General features: G+C 42.6%; 2 protein-coding genes across 2 annotated transcripts in view; both read left to right on the forward strand.

Moving 5' to 3' along the window:
* The first annotated feature begins 204 nt into the window (after positions 1-204).
* On the forward strand, positions 205-15494 carry TPH1 (tryptophan hydroxylase 1). The gene is made up of 11 exons (XM_065685856.1): positions 205-316; positions 3874-4011; positions 5137-5320; positions 6700-6800; positions 7449-7516; positions 9011-9207; positions 9684-9819; positions 10869-10995; positions 12084-12179; positions 12722-12855; positions 13156-15494. Exons 1-11 carry the CDS (start codon positions 248-250, stop codon positions 13328-13330), a joined length of 1425 nt encoding a protein of 474 aa, XP_065541928.1. The 5' UTR covers positions 205-247; the 3' UTR covers positions 13331-15494.
* A 355-nt stretch (positions 15495-15849) lies between these two features.
* Positions 15850-17803, forward strand: part of SERGEF (secretion regulating guanine nucleotide exchange factor) — a 162389-nt gene continuing 160435 nt past the window's right edge. Inside the window, 1 exon segment of the mRNA XM_065682866.1 lies at positions 15850-16064. Coding sequence (XP_065538938.1) covers positions 16041-16064 — 24 coding nt within the window. The 5' untranslated portion in view covers positions 15850-16040.

Consider the following 17803-nt stretch of genomic DNA (forward strand, 5'->3'; position numbering starts at 1 on the left):
GGTTTTGGGGATGCAGAGGTGGTGGGTGGTTGCATCCAAGCATCCCTGCTCTGTGAGCAGTGCTTGAATAAACACCTTTCAGCGGGGGTTACTGGGAGGGCCGGGTCGGGCAGCGCTTCCCCCGCCCGCCTCCTCCCCACCCCCCCGCAGAGTGCTTTTAGGGACTGCCCTCGCCCCCTCCATAAAGCAGGTGCCGAAGCCGTTTCCTGCAGTGCCGTCCCTGGTGCCGTCCCGGTCCGCCCCGGCCATGCACCCTGCTCCCCGCCGCGGCGGCTCTCTGGAGGCGGCGCCGTGCCCGCGGGAGGCCGCCGGCCAGGTGAGTTTGGGGGGTAAGGGGAGATCTCTGGCCCCGGTTAACTGGTAATTGTCCTGAGATGCTGCTCCTCTGGCACCGCTGGAGTGCTCAGTGCCGCTGCGGCTGGGATGGGGCTGATGATGCTGCCGTTTCCGGACAGATCGGGGGAAAGAAAGTGGTAGAATTCAAATGCAAGTAGATGAAATTAAGGTAGAACAAAAGTAACTTCTGGTGCATCATAGTTTAGGAGACAGAGAGTGTGATACAGCCCAGAAAAATCCACTATGGGATTATTTCATGTTATGGGGGGAAGGTATGTAGTACCTCAGACAAAAATCAGATAAAATTAGATCTTATGTGTTGGGTGCAGTTACCGATACCATGCAGTTCATAAAGCCAGCAAAAGTCCTTGTGAAAACAAGAACACTGACGTACTGGAGTGAAGTTTCACAAGCGATTGTTTAGGCGTATCCATTGGATCTTTGGGAGACAAACTGTTCAGCACAGCTTTAGGTTTGGTCTCTGAGAACTAAATCTAAGGAGGACTTCTGGTATGGTTGAAAAATTTCCCTGTAATGTGACATCTAGACATTGTTACTCAAGATCATGTCCTCATCCTTCCCTACTAAGAAGTGTGTCAGAAGGACAGTGAGAAAGTAAGCAGCTACTTAGAGAGGGAGTAGGATACAAAATGCCTGTTGAGACTTTTTATCAAGTACAATTAATGGCAATCTGTATCAAATACATTTTTAAAAATATTTTTTGGTGTTCAATTTATAGCTCTAACATAGTTTCCTTTAAACAAGTGTGTTTAGATAACTTTAGGTCTTGGCTATCCATTAATATAAAGAATTAAAGCACAAAATATGATCAAATATTTTTATTTGATAATAAAATAATTTGAGCATATTTGATATTTAAATATCAAACCCACCTTCAAATATCTACCAAACAGAATATTCTCCGGGGAGAGGGAGAAAGGGAAATTAATTGCTATGGGCTCTGAAAGGAGCAATCTTTAACCAGAGGACACCTAGGTATCTTTCTAAATAAGGGCTCCAGGGTATCCCTGTGTTTGTGTACTTTCATTAAGACTTGAGCCAGGTTGCTGACAAGTCAGTTAATGGATTGCATCATTAATAACAAGCATCAATGCAATATTAATTCCCCCTTCACCCTCCAAAAAGCTCAAATGTGTTACCGTGGAAAGGAAGACTGTCAGAGTTGATTAGAGCTGAGTTACAGATACAGAATAAAATGACGGTGAAGGTGCAGCTGTTGAGGAGAGGAATTGGTTTTGTATTACGGTTTTCCCTTGTCTTGCACCAGAATGGGTGCTATGTTAATGCAGACTTGTTTTCAGTTTATTTTTTAATTGGAAGCAAAAGCTTACTGTTGGTGTAGGGTCGAAGATTCAAGTGGTGTGCATTTGGTGTTGTAGGCATCTGAATTTCTCTTTTTCAAATTCCTAAGTTAGGGATTTTTTTTAGAACTTAATGTAAGAACCCGTTGAGTTCTATTTTCTTTACTGGTCTCTTAAACGTATTCATAAAAGCTGTTACCTGATCCTAAACATGGTGTTAGTTGAACTAGCAAAATACAAAGAAAGAACATTAGTCTACAGTGCATGTAGTTTGTCCTGGCTGTGCACCATATGACATTGCATGGCAACTATGCCAAATCTTATAAGCTGATCTTGTCCTAAGTCAATGATCCTGAGTGTGGAATCAAGCCAACATGCTGCGTATAAGCCATATATATATGAAATAGCCAAACAGGCTATCAACAGGCTCTGTTTCTAATGGAGGCTTCTTTGCATCCAGCTGCTTCTACAGCAGTAATATCTTAATAGGATTTGGCTCACACAAATGGCGATCTCTGCTCTTGAGAAAACAACCAATATCCCATAGGTAATTGAGGAGTTAATAGCTTTTTCTTTTCTGCTTGGAGCACCCTTGCTCAGTGCCAGTTCCTGGCTCTTGTGATCCTGTTCTGACACTCCCTGAGCAAGCTGTGAGACCCGCAGGCTGCTCAGCAGAACCTGGATTGGGCTCTATTGCATACTTTCAGCAGAGAATTTGATGTCTGGACTCAATCTGATAGGGATCAGTGGCTTTGCTGGATCAGAAAGAGTGTGATGGACTGACACAGTCATCTGGGCTCATTATATAGTGACAACTCGTTCTAGGTGGGAATCCAGTCAGAAATAACAGATATTTCTATCAGCATCAGTGGGCTTGGAGCAAGACCTCTGACATAGGATGCCACCGTGGCACCCCAAGAGCTCACATCTAGTAACCTGCTTGAAACCTTTCCTAGAGCAGCATCAAATATCTGCCTTGTAAATCACTTGACTTAAAATGAATTCAATTTAATTGTTTTGTTAGGCAGACTACCTTCTTATGGGAACATTTTGGTAAAATCTGTTTTTTGTTTTTAAACTTATCTATTATAGCTAGAAATACTCAGTTGTTCAGCATTATCCATTTTAAAGAGGTTAAATTTGGAGAGACTGTAGAAGGGAATCAGTGGAACTGCTGCATTTTGATTACATTTTGATTTTTGCTCTTTCGGTTTTCTGAAAATGTCACCAGATAATCGTATCCTGAAAAGCTGTGTCAGACCAAAAAGTAATTCCAAACAGCAATAAGGTACCTTCTTTGTTCTTTTTCTTACTGACTCCTTCAGAAACTTCACCTTTTTTGTTTCTTTTTGCAAGGTTTGAATAGTTAAGAGACACAGCCTCTGCTTCTAAGCTTTGTATTTTTTCTTTACTTTGCATTTTTCACATTCTTAATTGTTTCAATACCAGTTCTATTTGTGGCCTGGCTATGAGTAGCTACGAGCATGATCTGTGATATCCACTGGTTTCCACACAGTCAGGTGTGTGATCACTAGTAAGGTACAAAACCACAAGGTCCTATAGTGTTAGATGCCTGAAAATTTTAGTGTGTGATTTGGGTGATTATGATAAGAGTTTGGTGTGTGAATTAGGGGCCCTGACAGATGGAATAGCTCAGTTGTGGCTGATCTTTATAGCCAACAGGTTCTGGTCAGCACAACACTGTGACTCCTTAGGTTTTGTCTCCTTTCTGTGTAAAAGAGTGCTTTACGGTTACCTAGTGGGAGAAAGGCAATGACTTTTCAGTTGTGATCCACTAAATTCTGATCCAGCTTTTCCTGCCTATATTCAGCGGGTTTTGGATTTTCGCTTTACTGTCATTGAATTTGCTAAGAAGTATTTTGTTCAGCTTCTTATTTCTGCTGATATCTTACAGCCCCCCCCCCAGTACCAATGCTAGTTATAAGCTATGCTTTGAAAATATTTTCTGCCTCCTAGGGGATGTCTAAAGATGTCTATAGAATCATTCAGCTGAAGAAATCTCAGCATTTCAAGCTCAGCTCTCACATAGCCCATGTGTGTCTAGTGTTACTGTGTAGAGATTAAATGGGTACCTTTCCTTGTGTGGTTGATCAGTCAGAGCACAATATTATCCCAAGACAAACTGGAATGTAAAACTTTACACTTTTTGCCCTACTAGCCATTCAGAAAGATTTTTTTGTTTGTTTGCATTTAGTTAAGTAAATCAAATTACATGATGATTGAAGATAATAAAGAGAATGAAGACCATGCTTCTGAAAGAGGAAGAACAGCCATCATTTTTTCCTTGAAGAATGAAGTTGGAGGTCTTGTGAAAGCATTAAAACTCTTTCAGGTAAGTACCAGCTGCTTTGTATTTTTAAATTTTAAGGATAGTTTTGGAACACATTGGAATTAATGACATCCATTTATTAAGGATGTGATTCCTATCCTGACTCCCACTAAGTACCCAAAATCACCCATGAAGGCAAATTTATGCCTTGGAAATTAGATGCTGGTTGGCTAAAATCCTTCACAAAATGTATCATCTGCACTGACTAAAGACAGAGTTTTGTCTTTTCCCCTCATGAAAAGAGGGTTGGCACTCATTGGTTCTACTGCATATAAAAGGCAGGTCTGAAGCTCCAGCTGATGACAGGTAGACGCTTGGGGTGCTGACCTGTGCTGGGGTGATGCCAGTGCCCATGTCACCCTGCCTAGCCAGACTGAGGGTGACAGACGAGCTGCAGTGGCACAACGATACCCCTTCAATTGCTGGGCAGGTGGGTACAAGGAATATGCGCAGTGCCGCAGTGCTCTGTCATCTGGCCCTGCATGTCTTAGCCTCGGGTTTTCTCTGTGTTCCTGATATAAGACATATGATTAAATAATTTTTCAAATAAAAGTAATTTACACCCTGAAAACTACTGCTTTTAAATCCATTGTTTGCTTGTGAGATAATTATATGGTGACTTGATTGGCATTTTGGTGAATTTCCCCAGACCCAGTTGCTAATCAGCTTCCTATGGGAGCAATGAAAGAAAAAGGTCTATGAATTTAAACTTCCTGACTGTGTCTTTCTGTGCCTCTTGAATATAGAATCATAGAATAGTTAGGATTGGAAAGGACCTGAAGATCATCTAGTTCCAAACCTCTTGCCATGGGCAGGGACACCTCACACTAAACCATCCCACCCAAGGCTCTGTCCAACCTGGCCTTGAAAACTACCAGGCATGGAATATAAGCGAAATTGAAAGAATACAGGTTCTCTGTCACTTCTGTATGAAAGGCTTTTTAAAATCAAACTACCTCCCCCCCGCCATAAGCAAACTGCTACCAAGAGATCCAATTAACTAAAATAGCTTCACAAAGGTGGTGAGCAGTCTATAGCAGTAGAATATTGTTTTGAAAAAAAACCCAAATTTTAGTTTTCAGACAGTTATTTTTAGTTTGTTAGAAAACACTGCCTCTTGCAAAACAGGAGAAGCATGTCAATCTGGTACACATTGAGTCACGGAAGTCCAAGAGACGAAATTCTGAGTTTGAGATCTTTGTGGACTGTGACAGTAACAGGGAACAACTGAATGAGATCTTCCAGCTCCTGAAATCCCACGTCAATGTTGTCTCTATGAACCCAACAGAGCACTTCAATGTCCAGGAAGACAGTAAGTACAAAAAGCAGTTCTGATGAAAATGCACTTCTCGGTGTGTTAGTTGGAAATCTTTTTGTGGTGTCCATGACTGCATTTGTGTAGTGTTTTCAATCCGTAGCTACCAGGTTTATGCTTCTGTGTTGTGAATGAGTGTGGTTTAGTTGATATTGGCAGGATTGCATTGGCTGGTGTCACTTAGGAATACAGGCTGTTCCAGGATGTATTCCTAGGTGACACCTGGTTGCAAATTCTTAGCTGTGCTTCTGTCCTTTCGCAGTACAGCACAACTGGCATCACTAGAAGTTCCTGCACCCACACAGGCCTGTGTGTAGGGACTGTACACCATGATCACAGAGGTATAATATTGGCAGATCCCAGTTCAGTTCAGACACTGGTGAGAGTGGGAGATGGATTCTGCTATTTCCTTCTTTAACTCTAGTTTGTTTTTTTTAAATCACTTTTCATCATAATCAGTTGCTTACATTAGTGTGGAAGAAGTGTCTTTTAACTTTGGGATGCTTCACATCTTTATCTCTGCTTCTAGTTAAAGACATGCCTAAAGTTCAGGGCAGCTGGAAGTCAGTCCCATGTATTTGTCAGCCATTGTGCTTGGCACAGGCCGGTAGGTAAGGGAAAGTGAAAACTGGTGTTCTTGGGCAAAAATGGCTTACTCTAGCCCTAAGTAATTTCAATCTAAACAGTCTCTCTCTCCTTTCTAAGAAAACTGAAGAGCATGGGGCGGAAAAACAGCATATTAACTGCTCTGCCTAGAGCTTGGCTAAAAACTCTTAGGCTTAAAAAAGTAAAAGTAATCGGTAGCAAAACTGTAATGAAGTATCTCTCTAAGGCTGCAGGGCCTCCTGCTCTTCCTCTTCCCCCACAAACCCCTTAGCAAAGCCGGATGCTTCTGAGCATCACCACAGAGCAATGTTCATTTCCCCTGGTCAGTCAAGCAGGATGGGAGGACTCAAGCTGCTCCCACTCTGTTCAGGGACCACAGGCAAATCACTTCTTTGTTTCTTTGTGCATTTTGTACCGTAGAAGATACACAGCAGTGTGCACAAGCAGGTCTTGTCTCAGTAGGAGCCTCTAGATGCTACTCTAACAGTAATAATAACAGTTAAGGGCCACAGAAAACCCATATTAACTGTTTCCTTTCCCTGGACGCTTTGGAGCTGGATGTGCTCTGTAGGCAGACTCTGGCAGTGGCAGAGGAGGAAGTGTGAGCTGTAGGCTGGTGCCAGATAGGCAGTAGACTCCCTTGTCTTATTCATGTGTTTTTAATTTATAGATTTAGCCTGTAACCGCCATAGCCATACTTGAAAGTAGCGTTTCCTCCCACATTATGCTTGGCGTTATTAATAACTTTGTGGATTCCATGTATTCTCTAGACATGGAGAATGTTCCCTGGTTTCCAAAGAAGATCTCAGATTTGGATAAGTGTGCAAACCGAGTGTTGATGTATGGTTCCGATTTGGATGCTGACCATCCAGTGAGTATTTTTTCTTCCCTAAAACCAATCCATAGTGAAAATGTGCTTTGTAGAGCTTACTTTTAAAATAGCAGCTTTTCCTCCTCCCTCTCCTTCTCTTCAATGGCACCTCTGTAGGTCTGAGCACCTTCTCTTGGGTGTTTCATGGGTTTTTTTCCCTAGGCCATCACTGAATTCAGCTCCCATGCACATGTGCAAGGACTGGAGGGCTTCGAGTCTGGGCCCAGAGTGGTAGCAAATAATAAATAAATAAACTAAAAAAGCCGTTGTGAGGCAGGCTTGGTTCCTTCTCTTACTTTCTCACTATAATTGGAGCAAACAAACTGGGAGTTGGGCAGTGCAAATGTTCTGTAATTTAGAATTATCAAGCAAGTAACATAGTTTATATAAATAGTGATGTGACTAAAATGAATTATTGTCTACTGAATATATAGTTGCATATAATTCTTAATTTGAGCTGGAGTATTTGCTTAGTTCACGGTTACTAAACGTTTCAGACTACAGCTATGAGGTTCCTGCCCTGTCCTCTTACACATTTTACTTCTGTATTTCTCAACTGATGAATTTTCAAATGTCTTATTTTAAATTAATTTATTTACTACAGCTTGGAAACTCATGTAACTTCTTTTTTCTCCTTCCCTCCACCAGGGTTTCAAAGACAATGTCTATCGTAAGAGGCGAAAGTATTTTGCAGACCTGGCTATGAACTACAAACAGTAAGCTTGTCTTCTTCCACAATAAGCTTTCTGGGCGCCTTGAGATAATAGCAGAGTGGACTGTTGAGAGCTCACTTTTCCTGGGCTCAGATCTCACTGAGACATGCTTGTCTTGGGAATTGGAGTCAAGTGGGTGAAATGAAGTGAGGTGTAAGACAAGATTAAAAGGTAGATCTAGGCCATCGTACAGCTCCCCAGGCCTGATCAGTCTGGGGCCACAGCTGCTTGACCACTGTGGCATCTGCAGCAGCGCTGATACTCAGATGGGCAGCAGTGCCAATGAGGGCTTCCTGCAGTGTGGAACATTTGGATTCTATGGTCCCTCCCCACTTCTCTGGAAATGGGTGCAACAAAGGAAGAGGGTGGACAAGGCATGATGCACAGCCGTCTGTGCCAGGACGTACTGACGTGACTAGGGCAGATTGTTCTTTGCAAAAGAGGGAGGGAAGGCAAAACCTTGTATATAGCCCATTGACCACTGAGTGTAAACTCTCTGGAAAATGTTAATACTTTATTTTTCTTTCCTTGTTCAAACTAGTGTATGTGATGTGCAGGTAAGAAGTTTTCTGTGGAAAAAAACCCAAAACCAACCTTAAAGAACTTCTGTCTTTAGAGATGCTGCTTGGGGGAGGGAGTTCTTAAAGCAGTAAGATTTTCATAGCCCTGTGCTATAAATTCTTTCTAAACATGATTTTCAAGTTGCTGTTGCCTTCTTGAATTAAGATGCCAAGTTGCTCTATTGGAAAATACCTAGAAATAGTGTGTATCTAGAGCTGTATTAATGCAACTGGTTACCACAGCACAGAGCTGGTTACTGTCAATATATTGTTAACAGAAATTCACTTAGGCAAGCATTTGCCATACTGGTTACCTGGCTGGCAGTGGAAGCTCAGTGTAACACTCCCATGGCTTTCAGTGAGCTGTAGGTCACACCCTTGCTCTAATCCACTTTAGTCAAGATCCCATGGGCTAAATAGGAAAGATGGAGTACAATTAATATGTTCAGACAAACGCTTACCTTCTCTGCATAGTACGACTTTTACATAATGTGTAATTGTAGCTGCTTCCAAGCAATTTGTTAATAATTTAGGGAATTCTCTTTCTAAAACAAATCAAAAAAGTAATGGAAAGTAACTGCAGCCGGAGAAGTCCAACAGAGAAAAGGATGTGTTCTCAGCTTCTGAAGCTGTAAAGGCTATGCAGGTATTTTAAAGGTTACTCTTAGCATTAAACACCTAAAAAACTATTTATAGAACCAAAGTTTTCAGGCTCCATTGAGGTCAATGTAAAGATTCCTGTCAGTTGGTTTAGGTGCGAAAGAAAGCAAGTCCTTAGACTAAAAAGCTTTAGAGGGCATAGACCAGATCTCACTGTGTATTTGATAGTGTCTAATGTACATTGACCAGGTGTTGCAGCTGTGTAGACGTTAATAGTAGGTAAATGAGTCATTAGCCATTTAGCAAGGAATATAATTTCTTCCTCTTCTCCTTGTAGTGGTGATGCAATTCCCAAGATTGAATTCACTGAAGAGGAGATCAAGACCTGGGGGACTGTGTACCGAGAGCTTAACAAGCTATACCCAACTCATGCCTGCAGAGAGTACCTTAAAAACTTACCCTTGCTCACCAAACACTGTGGGTACAGGGAAGACAATATCCCCCAGCTGGAAGATGTGTCCCGCTTCCTGAAAGGTAACATGCTAATTTTCTTACACAAAAAAGAACTAAGGTCCATTGCAAATCAGCGTTGCTATTTCATGGGCACAAGAAAACACCCTTGGTCTCTTTTGCTTGTATTCATTCTGGTCCTTTAAGAAGCCTTTTGGCCACCTGTGTTTTAATGTATTGCATCTTGAATATATACAAATGGTGACATTTGAGGGGCAATGCTACCTCTGAAGAGACTGTTATGGTTGGGTAAAGAGACACCCAGCTGTACTGTGTTTGCTTTAGGTATGAAACTGCAGGAAATCCACTGACACAGAGGTAAGGATGTTTTTACTAAATGTTGGTCATTCCCAAGCTTAGGCCAAATTTTTCTAATTGTGCCTAATTTTCCCAGATGCTCTTGAGCCAAGGAAGTGGTGTACTTTTCACCCCAGTTGTAGCAGGAAAGGTGACAACACTGCAATTCAACACTAATGTGCAATTTGTCTGTTCCTTTTCAGAGCGCACAGGTTTCACCATCCGCCCTGTTGCTGGATATCTGTCGCCCAGAGACTTCTTGGCAGGATTAGCATTCAGAGTTTTTCACTGCACTCAATATGTTAGACACAGCTCGGACCCTCTCTATACACCTGAACCGTGAGTCCTTTAATCCTGGGGGAGAATTTGAGAGTGAGTTTTGAATCTTGCTACCCAGAGCCAAGCTACTTAAAAGCCATCCAAGAAGCACCAGCAAGAAAACTTATTTTTAAGGTGCTGAAGACTCAGCCTTCACGCTGAATGTAATGAAGTTTTAGCATGCTCAAGTGCCACCTTCATAAGTACAGGATTTTCAGAAGTACAGCATGTTATTGGAGGGCTCTTACTGATGTCATTGTGCTCAGAGTTAAATATACACTCCTTATAAATGTGGAGCTCAGGTCTTAATTTTAGACAGCTTCATTTGAAAATTCAAGTTTATGTACAGATTATGCAGAGTTGGGTTGACCTGCTGGCAAGTAAGTAGCATGTAGCTGCTTGCTCACTCACTCCCCCCCAGTGAGATGGGGAAGAGAACTGGAAAAAAGGTAAAAACCTGTGGGTTGAGTTAGGAACAGTTTAATAATTGAAGTAAAATGTAATAATAATAACAACAACAGTAATAATAATAGGAAATCAAGAGAGAGAGGAGTAAAACTCAAAACAAGTGGCACACAATACAATTGCTCATCATCTGCTGACTGATGCCCAGTCCATCCTCAAACAGGGATCAGCCCTTTCCTGCAGGGTTCCCCAGTTCATATATTGGGCATGACATGTTGCGGTATGGAATATCCTTTTTGTTAGTTTGGGTCAGCTGTCCTGGCTGCCCTCCCTCCCAACTTCACTGGCAGAGCATGAAAAACAGAGAAGTCCTTGACTTAGGGTAAGTGCTACTTAGCAACAATTAAAACATTGGTGTGTTATCAGTGTTATTGCCAGACTAAAGCCAAAGCACAGCTCTGTACCAGCTACTATGAAGAAAATGAATTCTGTTGCAGCTGCAACCAGGACACCAGCTCTGCTGCTTTCAGCTAAACGTGATTGACACTTTTCTGTCTTTTGGATATTAAATAGTTTAATGCAAGACATTGTATCTGTTCAGTGGTGCTGCTTTTTCACAGAGCCACAAAGGCAGGTCATGAGACTTCTTTGTTTCTTTGTTCCAGTGATACCTGCCATGAGCTCCTAGGTCACGTCCCTCTTTTGGCTGAACCTAGTTTTGCTCAGTTCTCCCAGGAAATTGGTCTTGCATCACTTGGGGCATCAGATGAGGCTGTCCAAAAACTGGCAACAGTGAGTATTTGAGTGCCCTGTGATCCCATTAGAAGCTTTGTGCTTTACTAGGCTCATCCCCCTCCATCAAATATGTTTGGAGCTTCATATCAATGTCAGCCTCACCAGCTACTAGAACTATGGGTCTCACTGGTCCTTGGCTTTTAGAGCATGTAACAATTTTCCATGCCAGGAAAAACAAACAAACATTTTAAGATTACTATGACTGGTATTTTTATTCACTTGGCTGTCAAATAAGGTGCAACTTCTGGTGGTAGATCACTTCTTATGGGTTGAAATTCTATGGTCAGTTTCTTCCAAACAAAATCTTCTTACTGCTAGGAACACAATTCAATTATTTTAAAAGTAATTTATTTCTTTAATATGTAGAATGGATTGAAATGATAGTGTTTTCACTGAATGTGTTGTGTGCTAGCATTAGACTTCTCAGTCAAAAAATTGAAATAATGTAAATTCATCTTATTTCCTTATTTAAATGAAAAATAATGGATGCTGCTTATACATATATATATATATGTATATACAAGTTTGCTGGGGTTTTTTTTTTTTCTTTTACTTTTTCCCCCCACTTGTTGTAGCTAGTGGTAAAATTTCTCCTACCTGCAGTGGGAGCAGAACTAAGCCATCTATGAAAATAGTGCTCTTCCTCATATGCCTGAAGAAATCCAGGCAAACTAAGCTTCTTTATAGGCCACTAAGCAAATCAGACAGTGAAAACATCAGCCCACTACAGTTTCTTACTCAGAGATCCTTTTTATCCAGTGTTTCTTTTAAGCTGAAGCTGCCATGTCATGACCGTATTTCTCAAAACACATTTACACCTCTGTGTTCCTACTGACATTGACAGCTTCTAGCTGACCAGGGTGATGACTTGTAATATTGATCTTTCTTGTGAGAAACATGCAGTCCAATGGTTCTTCAACTTTCTATCTTCTGATTTCCCTCTGAGAATATCTGAGGGTAACTGAGTGATGACTGCCTGATATTTGCAACTGTTTGAAACTACCTATAAATAGAAGTGCCCCAGTCTAGTCCACCACAGCATCTCTGTTGAAAGCTGAATTGTTTTGCTCCCTTCTCTGTTTCAGTGCTACTTCTTCACTGTAGAGTTTGGCTTGTGCAAGCAAGAGGGACAGCTACGAGTTTATGGGGCTGGCTTGCTTTCTTCGATTAGTGAACTCAAGGTAAGAATATCTACTGCTTACTTACCTCTTTGATTATTATTGTCACTGTTTTCTCTGATTTTTATGAAGTATAATTCTAAAAATCCTTCTTTTGTAAACTCCTAGATAGTTACTAGACATTAAGAAAACTCTCTGTGGCAATACTTACTGGACAGTCTGCTTTCGGATTCATGCTGAGCAGCTCCCATGTCTTTTGCAGGAAGCACTAGATGATTGGTATTTCTTAACATAAGGCTCCAAGTAACTATTTTCAGAATAAAGCTCTCCTGGTTTAAAGAGATTCTGAAAATATTGCTGTTGTTTACAGATGAGCCTTGGGTGTGAGGAATCTCTTTTTTGACCCAGATTGGCAGAATATGGACCTTCAGAGATACTAATTTTTTAAGCTTTAGTCAGTGTTCTTCTGCCCATAAAAAGTTTAAGATGTGATGCACTAAATATGGTCTCACTTAATCTTTTTCTGTTCACTGTACTTCATGTCATCTTCCTCATGGATTCTTTGGGTGGTGATGTTCCTCTGACACACGGTAACACGATACCAGCACTCACTCTCTGGTGGTGCCAAAGTCAAGCCTTTTGATCCAAAGGTAACCTGCAAGCAAGAATGCCTCATAACAACTTTCCAGGAGGTTTACTTTGTTTCTGAAAGTTTTGAAGAAGCAAAGGAAAAGATGAGGTACTGATTTTTTTCACTGTTTATAAAAGCAGGTTTTGACTTCATGCATTTCTCACTAGCTGCACCAAACCCTTTTATTCTTATCACAGTTTTATGATTAATTTTCATGGGGTTGGAAAGCTGAGATTAGCATTTGCTTGGTTTTCTGTGTACTGAGTGGGAAAGATAATGAACTATATAACAACTACAATTATTTATAAGAAAGTAAACAGTTTAGAAAAGTGATTATTGATCCTGGCCGCATACAGAGAATGTGTTTGTGTTTTGTTTATAACTCCCTGTCTTTTTTTATTTGAATAGGGAGTTTGCAAAAACCATCAAGCGTCCGTTTGGTGTGAAGTACAATCCATATACTCAAAGTGTGCAGATCCTGAAAGACACGAAAAGCATTGCCAGCGTGGTGAATGAGCTACGTCATGAGCTGGACATTGTCAGCGATGCCCTTAGCAAGATGGGCAAGCAGCTGGAAGTTTAACATCCCTGTCAGCATTGTGGTGCTGCAGTCTTTATTTTCACTATTGTTTTATTTTTAGGCATGTAATGCGTTGTATACAGAACTCTCTCATTTACAAACGGAAGCGTGAATGGCCCATAAGGATAATAACTTTACCTTGTTTCCTCTGTGTAGAGTCCCTTACAGAATGTATTCCTCCCTCCCTCTTGGATAAAAAAGGCCTGGAGCTGCCGTTGAGAAGCTGGTGGGGAGCAGAGAAATTGCTAGACTGGAAAAAAAGTGTGGTCTGTGGCTCAAGGCTAGGATCAGATGCTGCAGAAAGTGGCTTATGAGGCAATAATGGAGTAATTTGCCACAGAGAAATGTCAGTTTCTGACTCTAGTACTATGATACTAATTTTATAGCATTGCAGGCTTTGTAGCATAGAAGCTATAGTAATCAGTGCTTCTAAGTCTGTGGTTTAAAACTTGAATGATTATGACACAGACATCAGAAAACAAATAGCTGGAGGTTCGCCATGATAAAATTGAGGGGTCAAATCTTGCTTTTAGAGGGATTGTTCTTGCCCCCAAAGACTTGCAGATGCTTCTAGTGTAAGGCAGAGATACAGAGCTGTTGCATGAAATTCTAAGTCTGTTTATTTTGGGATATTTACTATTGGCTCAGAGAGCCAGTTTTTTTATTGCTGTCCTTGATATTGCACCTGAGGGAAGATCTTTCATTACAGAAATATAATTTGCCTTTTTTTTGATTGAATTAATTTAGCAAAAAATATAGCCATTGGGTACCGACTTAGCACAAACCACTTTCAAATCACAATTTAATATTAAAAATAATTTCCTCGATTCTAAAATAACACCAAAGTTTAAAATGATTGATCATAGCCTAGTCTGCCTTTTGTAAGAATAAGTATCTTCTTGATTGCTTAGTCACTTTGGTGACCTGCAGAGTCACAAAGATGTGTTCCGTTTCTTCTTTACACCAGAACACCTTCATTCCCTATCAAGCACATGATAACTGAAAAGCCCAAGAATTTCACAGGAATTGTGTGGCTATGAATGTAGTAACAATCTACCTTGTAGCAGAAAGTATATGTAATTCCACAGAGCACTTTACAAGTGGTGGGAAGCAGTGTCCTTCTGAATTGCCTGTATCCCATAGTAGCAAACTTCCCAGGTTTTAGGGCCCCACTGTTTCAGGTGTACAAAGCTGTGAACAGCTGTACAAAGCTGTGCCAGCTGCTGTTTCTGCTGAGCCTGCTGATGAAATAAGTATGTGCACAGGATATAATACCTTTGAATGGAAGACCTGTGATGTGAAGGGTGTATTAAATAGCAAGCTAAGCACTGATTCTTAGGTGTATCAGGAAGTCCAGAATTTGCAGCTGTGAAGGTTGCTGGAAAAATGGGCTGAAATCTTGAATACGCTGTAGGTGCTAGCCCAGGATTTTGAGAACTTGAAAGGACTTTCATGAACCTCTGCTTGGAAATCAGTTCGAGTTTCGTATGCTTTCTAGTAGGCCGCATCTGCTCCATAAGCAATCACTGGTCCAAGTATATTCACTGTTTAAATCAAGTCCAGGTTACTTTCTTTCTGTGTCTGTTAACACATTTAACTCTTTCAAAAAGAACAGGATGTAGAAATATGGTCTACAGCATTCATGGCTTACATTACAGTTTAAAATAGCTTATAGGAGCTTTGTCTTTCTAAAGAAACCATCTTACACGTGAGTAGTAGGAGGATCTGTTTTGTCTGCTTCTGTGGTAACAGTTAATATTCAGCTGCATTTTAAAAAACGTTGGGATTGTTTTGTTGTTGAAATACACATAGATCTGTGTTACTGCAAATCTTTGAATAGTGTACGTTTTAAGTAAAAACCTTATACTTGATAAATTAGCGCCTAATTTTGAATGCTTCGGAGAAAGTTATTGTATCTTTATTTGCACTTGTGTAGCAAAAAAAGTAAACTGCTTTAAGTAATACAGAGACGATGCATTTCTGCAACATTAACAACACCTGTGCTGGGCTTCACACATCCAAACCATCTAGCAATATAGATCAGTAACAATGTAAGTGTTTTAAACTAGGGTGGAGGCTGTAAATGTCAATGAAATAAATGGCTTGTTAATTATTATAAGCAAACCCCCTTTGAGCACTAGTAGCAATAAACACAAAGCACTTCTGACTAAGGGTCTGTATGTTTTATACCGTGGTTCACAAATTCCACGCATGTGCCTTAATTCCATTCAGAACGGTATATACTTGATTGAGGATTGTTTTCCTCTCATCTTTTAAAGCTTTAGCCTTTTTTCCCTGTTCAAACGGTGAGCGCTGAGGAAGCGTTTCCCTGCGCCGACGCCGGCGGGTGCCCCCCCCACCCGTGGGGCTCTGTCGGCGCCAGCAGGTCTAAGCGCTTGGGCTTTGGGGAGTTCTTCGTGCGGGCAGCAGCCAGAGCTGGAGCGTACCAGAGGGGCACAGCGAGCTGGGGGCCGCGGAGGCCACCAAGAAAGCAGCTGTTGGCCGCAGCCGGCTCCAAACGTTCCCGAGGGCTCCGAGAACCCCCCGCCGCAGCCAGCGCCCTCGGCAGGCGCAGCCGTTCCAGCGCTGCCCAGCGACCGCGCTCCACGCACCCCTCCGGGCCGCGGCTGCTCCGTGTGAGGCGGGGCCTCGCCGGAGCCCTCCCCAGGCCAGCCTCTTCCTGCCCGGCCTGCGGCGAGGCGGGAAGGGCCCCATGGAGCCGCGTCTGTTCGCGTGGGTAAGTGGGCGCTCGGCACGGTCTGCCTCACGGCCGGGCGGTACCGGCGCTGGAGGCCTGCTGCTCGCTCGCCCTCCCTTGGGCTGCTGCGGGGTCGGGGCCGTGCGCGCTGCTGTTGGCCCGCGCTCGCCTTGCTTGCCGGGGAAACGGCCGGGCCGAGGTCCCCCCTCCCCGAAAGCAGTAAAGTTGTGGCGAGTGGCCCTCGCCGCGCGTCCGGAGGCAGCTGAGGGCTGGGAGCCCCCCGGCTTGTCCGGGGCGCGCTGGGGGCCGGGCCGGTGCTGGCGATCTGCTGCCGCCGCTAGGTGTGAGGGACGGGTGGAGGCGCGTTTGGCTCTGCGGTAAGCGTGTTTGGTAATAACCCGTCAGTGTTGGAAGGGTAAACGGAGATCGGTATGCTGGCACTGGGGTAGGCATGTGTGTCTCTCAGTTCCTCAGGCACCTGCTTGCTTTCTGCATCTTACCTCAGCTTTCCTGCTTCTGAAGACTTGAACATTCATTGCAAGTTGTAGGCTGAAATGAGAGCTTGTGACATGCCTTCTGAAAAGAATTATGTCTGTTAAGTAGTAACATGCTCCAGAACAGTCCTACCACCGGTAGTGACTGAGAGAACAACTTGATCTGCCTGTTGAGCTCAGATCCTGACGTCCCGCGCTGAGGAGGGCAGCCTCATGCTTTTGTCTAAGATACTATCGTCTCTGTAGGTACAAAACATTTATTGCCAAATGTGTCTTTTCAAGATACACCAGGTGCTGCATCCCTTGGGAATCACCAGCTGGGAGCAATGTGGGTGTTGAGTTTTGCTGTTACTATAGTGTGTGGGCTAGGAAGGTTACTGAATCCACCTTTGTGAATGAAGGTTGCTGTTAAAACTGCTGGATGCTTCACAGAGCTTAAATTGGCTAAGAATTTCCAGAACACCTTACCAGGTTGTCTGTGGCGGCTTTCTATGATTTGTTTAGTGGCTATGATTTTGTACTTCTAAATTTATTATAATTGATGTGTTTTCATTTTGACCACTTGAAAGACTTAGTTTCTGAGGGGTAGGTGTTTCTGCTGTACTTGTTTAGGCTCTAGAACGAGGTAGCATGTCTTCCTAACCTTCTTTTGGAGGTGGATTGCCAGAAAGCATTGGCATGAATAAGATTTTAGTGATTGGGAATCAGTAACACTAACCTGGTGGTAATCATCCTGGTAATGAGACTTTCATCCTTGGTAACTGATCATCTGCAGTTGAAGGCTCTTGTGGTTTAAACCCAACCACAAAGCTCGTTCACTCACTCCCCGCCTCTTGCCCTCCCCCTGCTCCTGGAGGGATGGAGAGGAGAATCGAAAAGAATGCAACTCCCATGGGTTGAGATAAGAACAGTTTAGTAACTAAGGTATAACACAAATCACTACTGCTAACACCAGTAATAATAATGCTAAAGGAAATAACAAGGGGAAAGAATACAACACCTCAACACCAGCTGACCAATAACGCACCCCACTCCCCCCCAGCTGAGCACCGACTGATACCTCCTCCAACCCTGCAGTCCCTCAGCCCTTCTGGGTAACTGTCCCTTACATCCTGGGCATGACGTGCTGTCGTATGGAATACCTGTTTGGCTAGTTTGGGTCAGGTGTCCTGTCTCTGCTTCCTCCCAGCTTCCCCTCTTTCCTGGCAGAGCATGAGGCTCTGAAAGTCCTTGGCCAGACTAAAACATTTGAGCAGCAACTAAAAACATCGGCGTTATCAGCTC

This window comes from Lathamus discolor, chromosome 6, assembly GCF_037157495.1.
Source record: "Lathamus discolor isolate bLatDis1 chromosome 6, bLatDis1.hap1, whole genome shotgun sequence".
Lineage (NCBI taxonomy): Eukaryota > Metazoa > Chordata > Aves > Psittaciformes > Psittacidae > Lathamus > Lathamus discolor.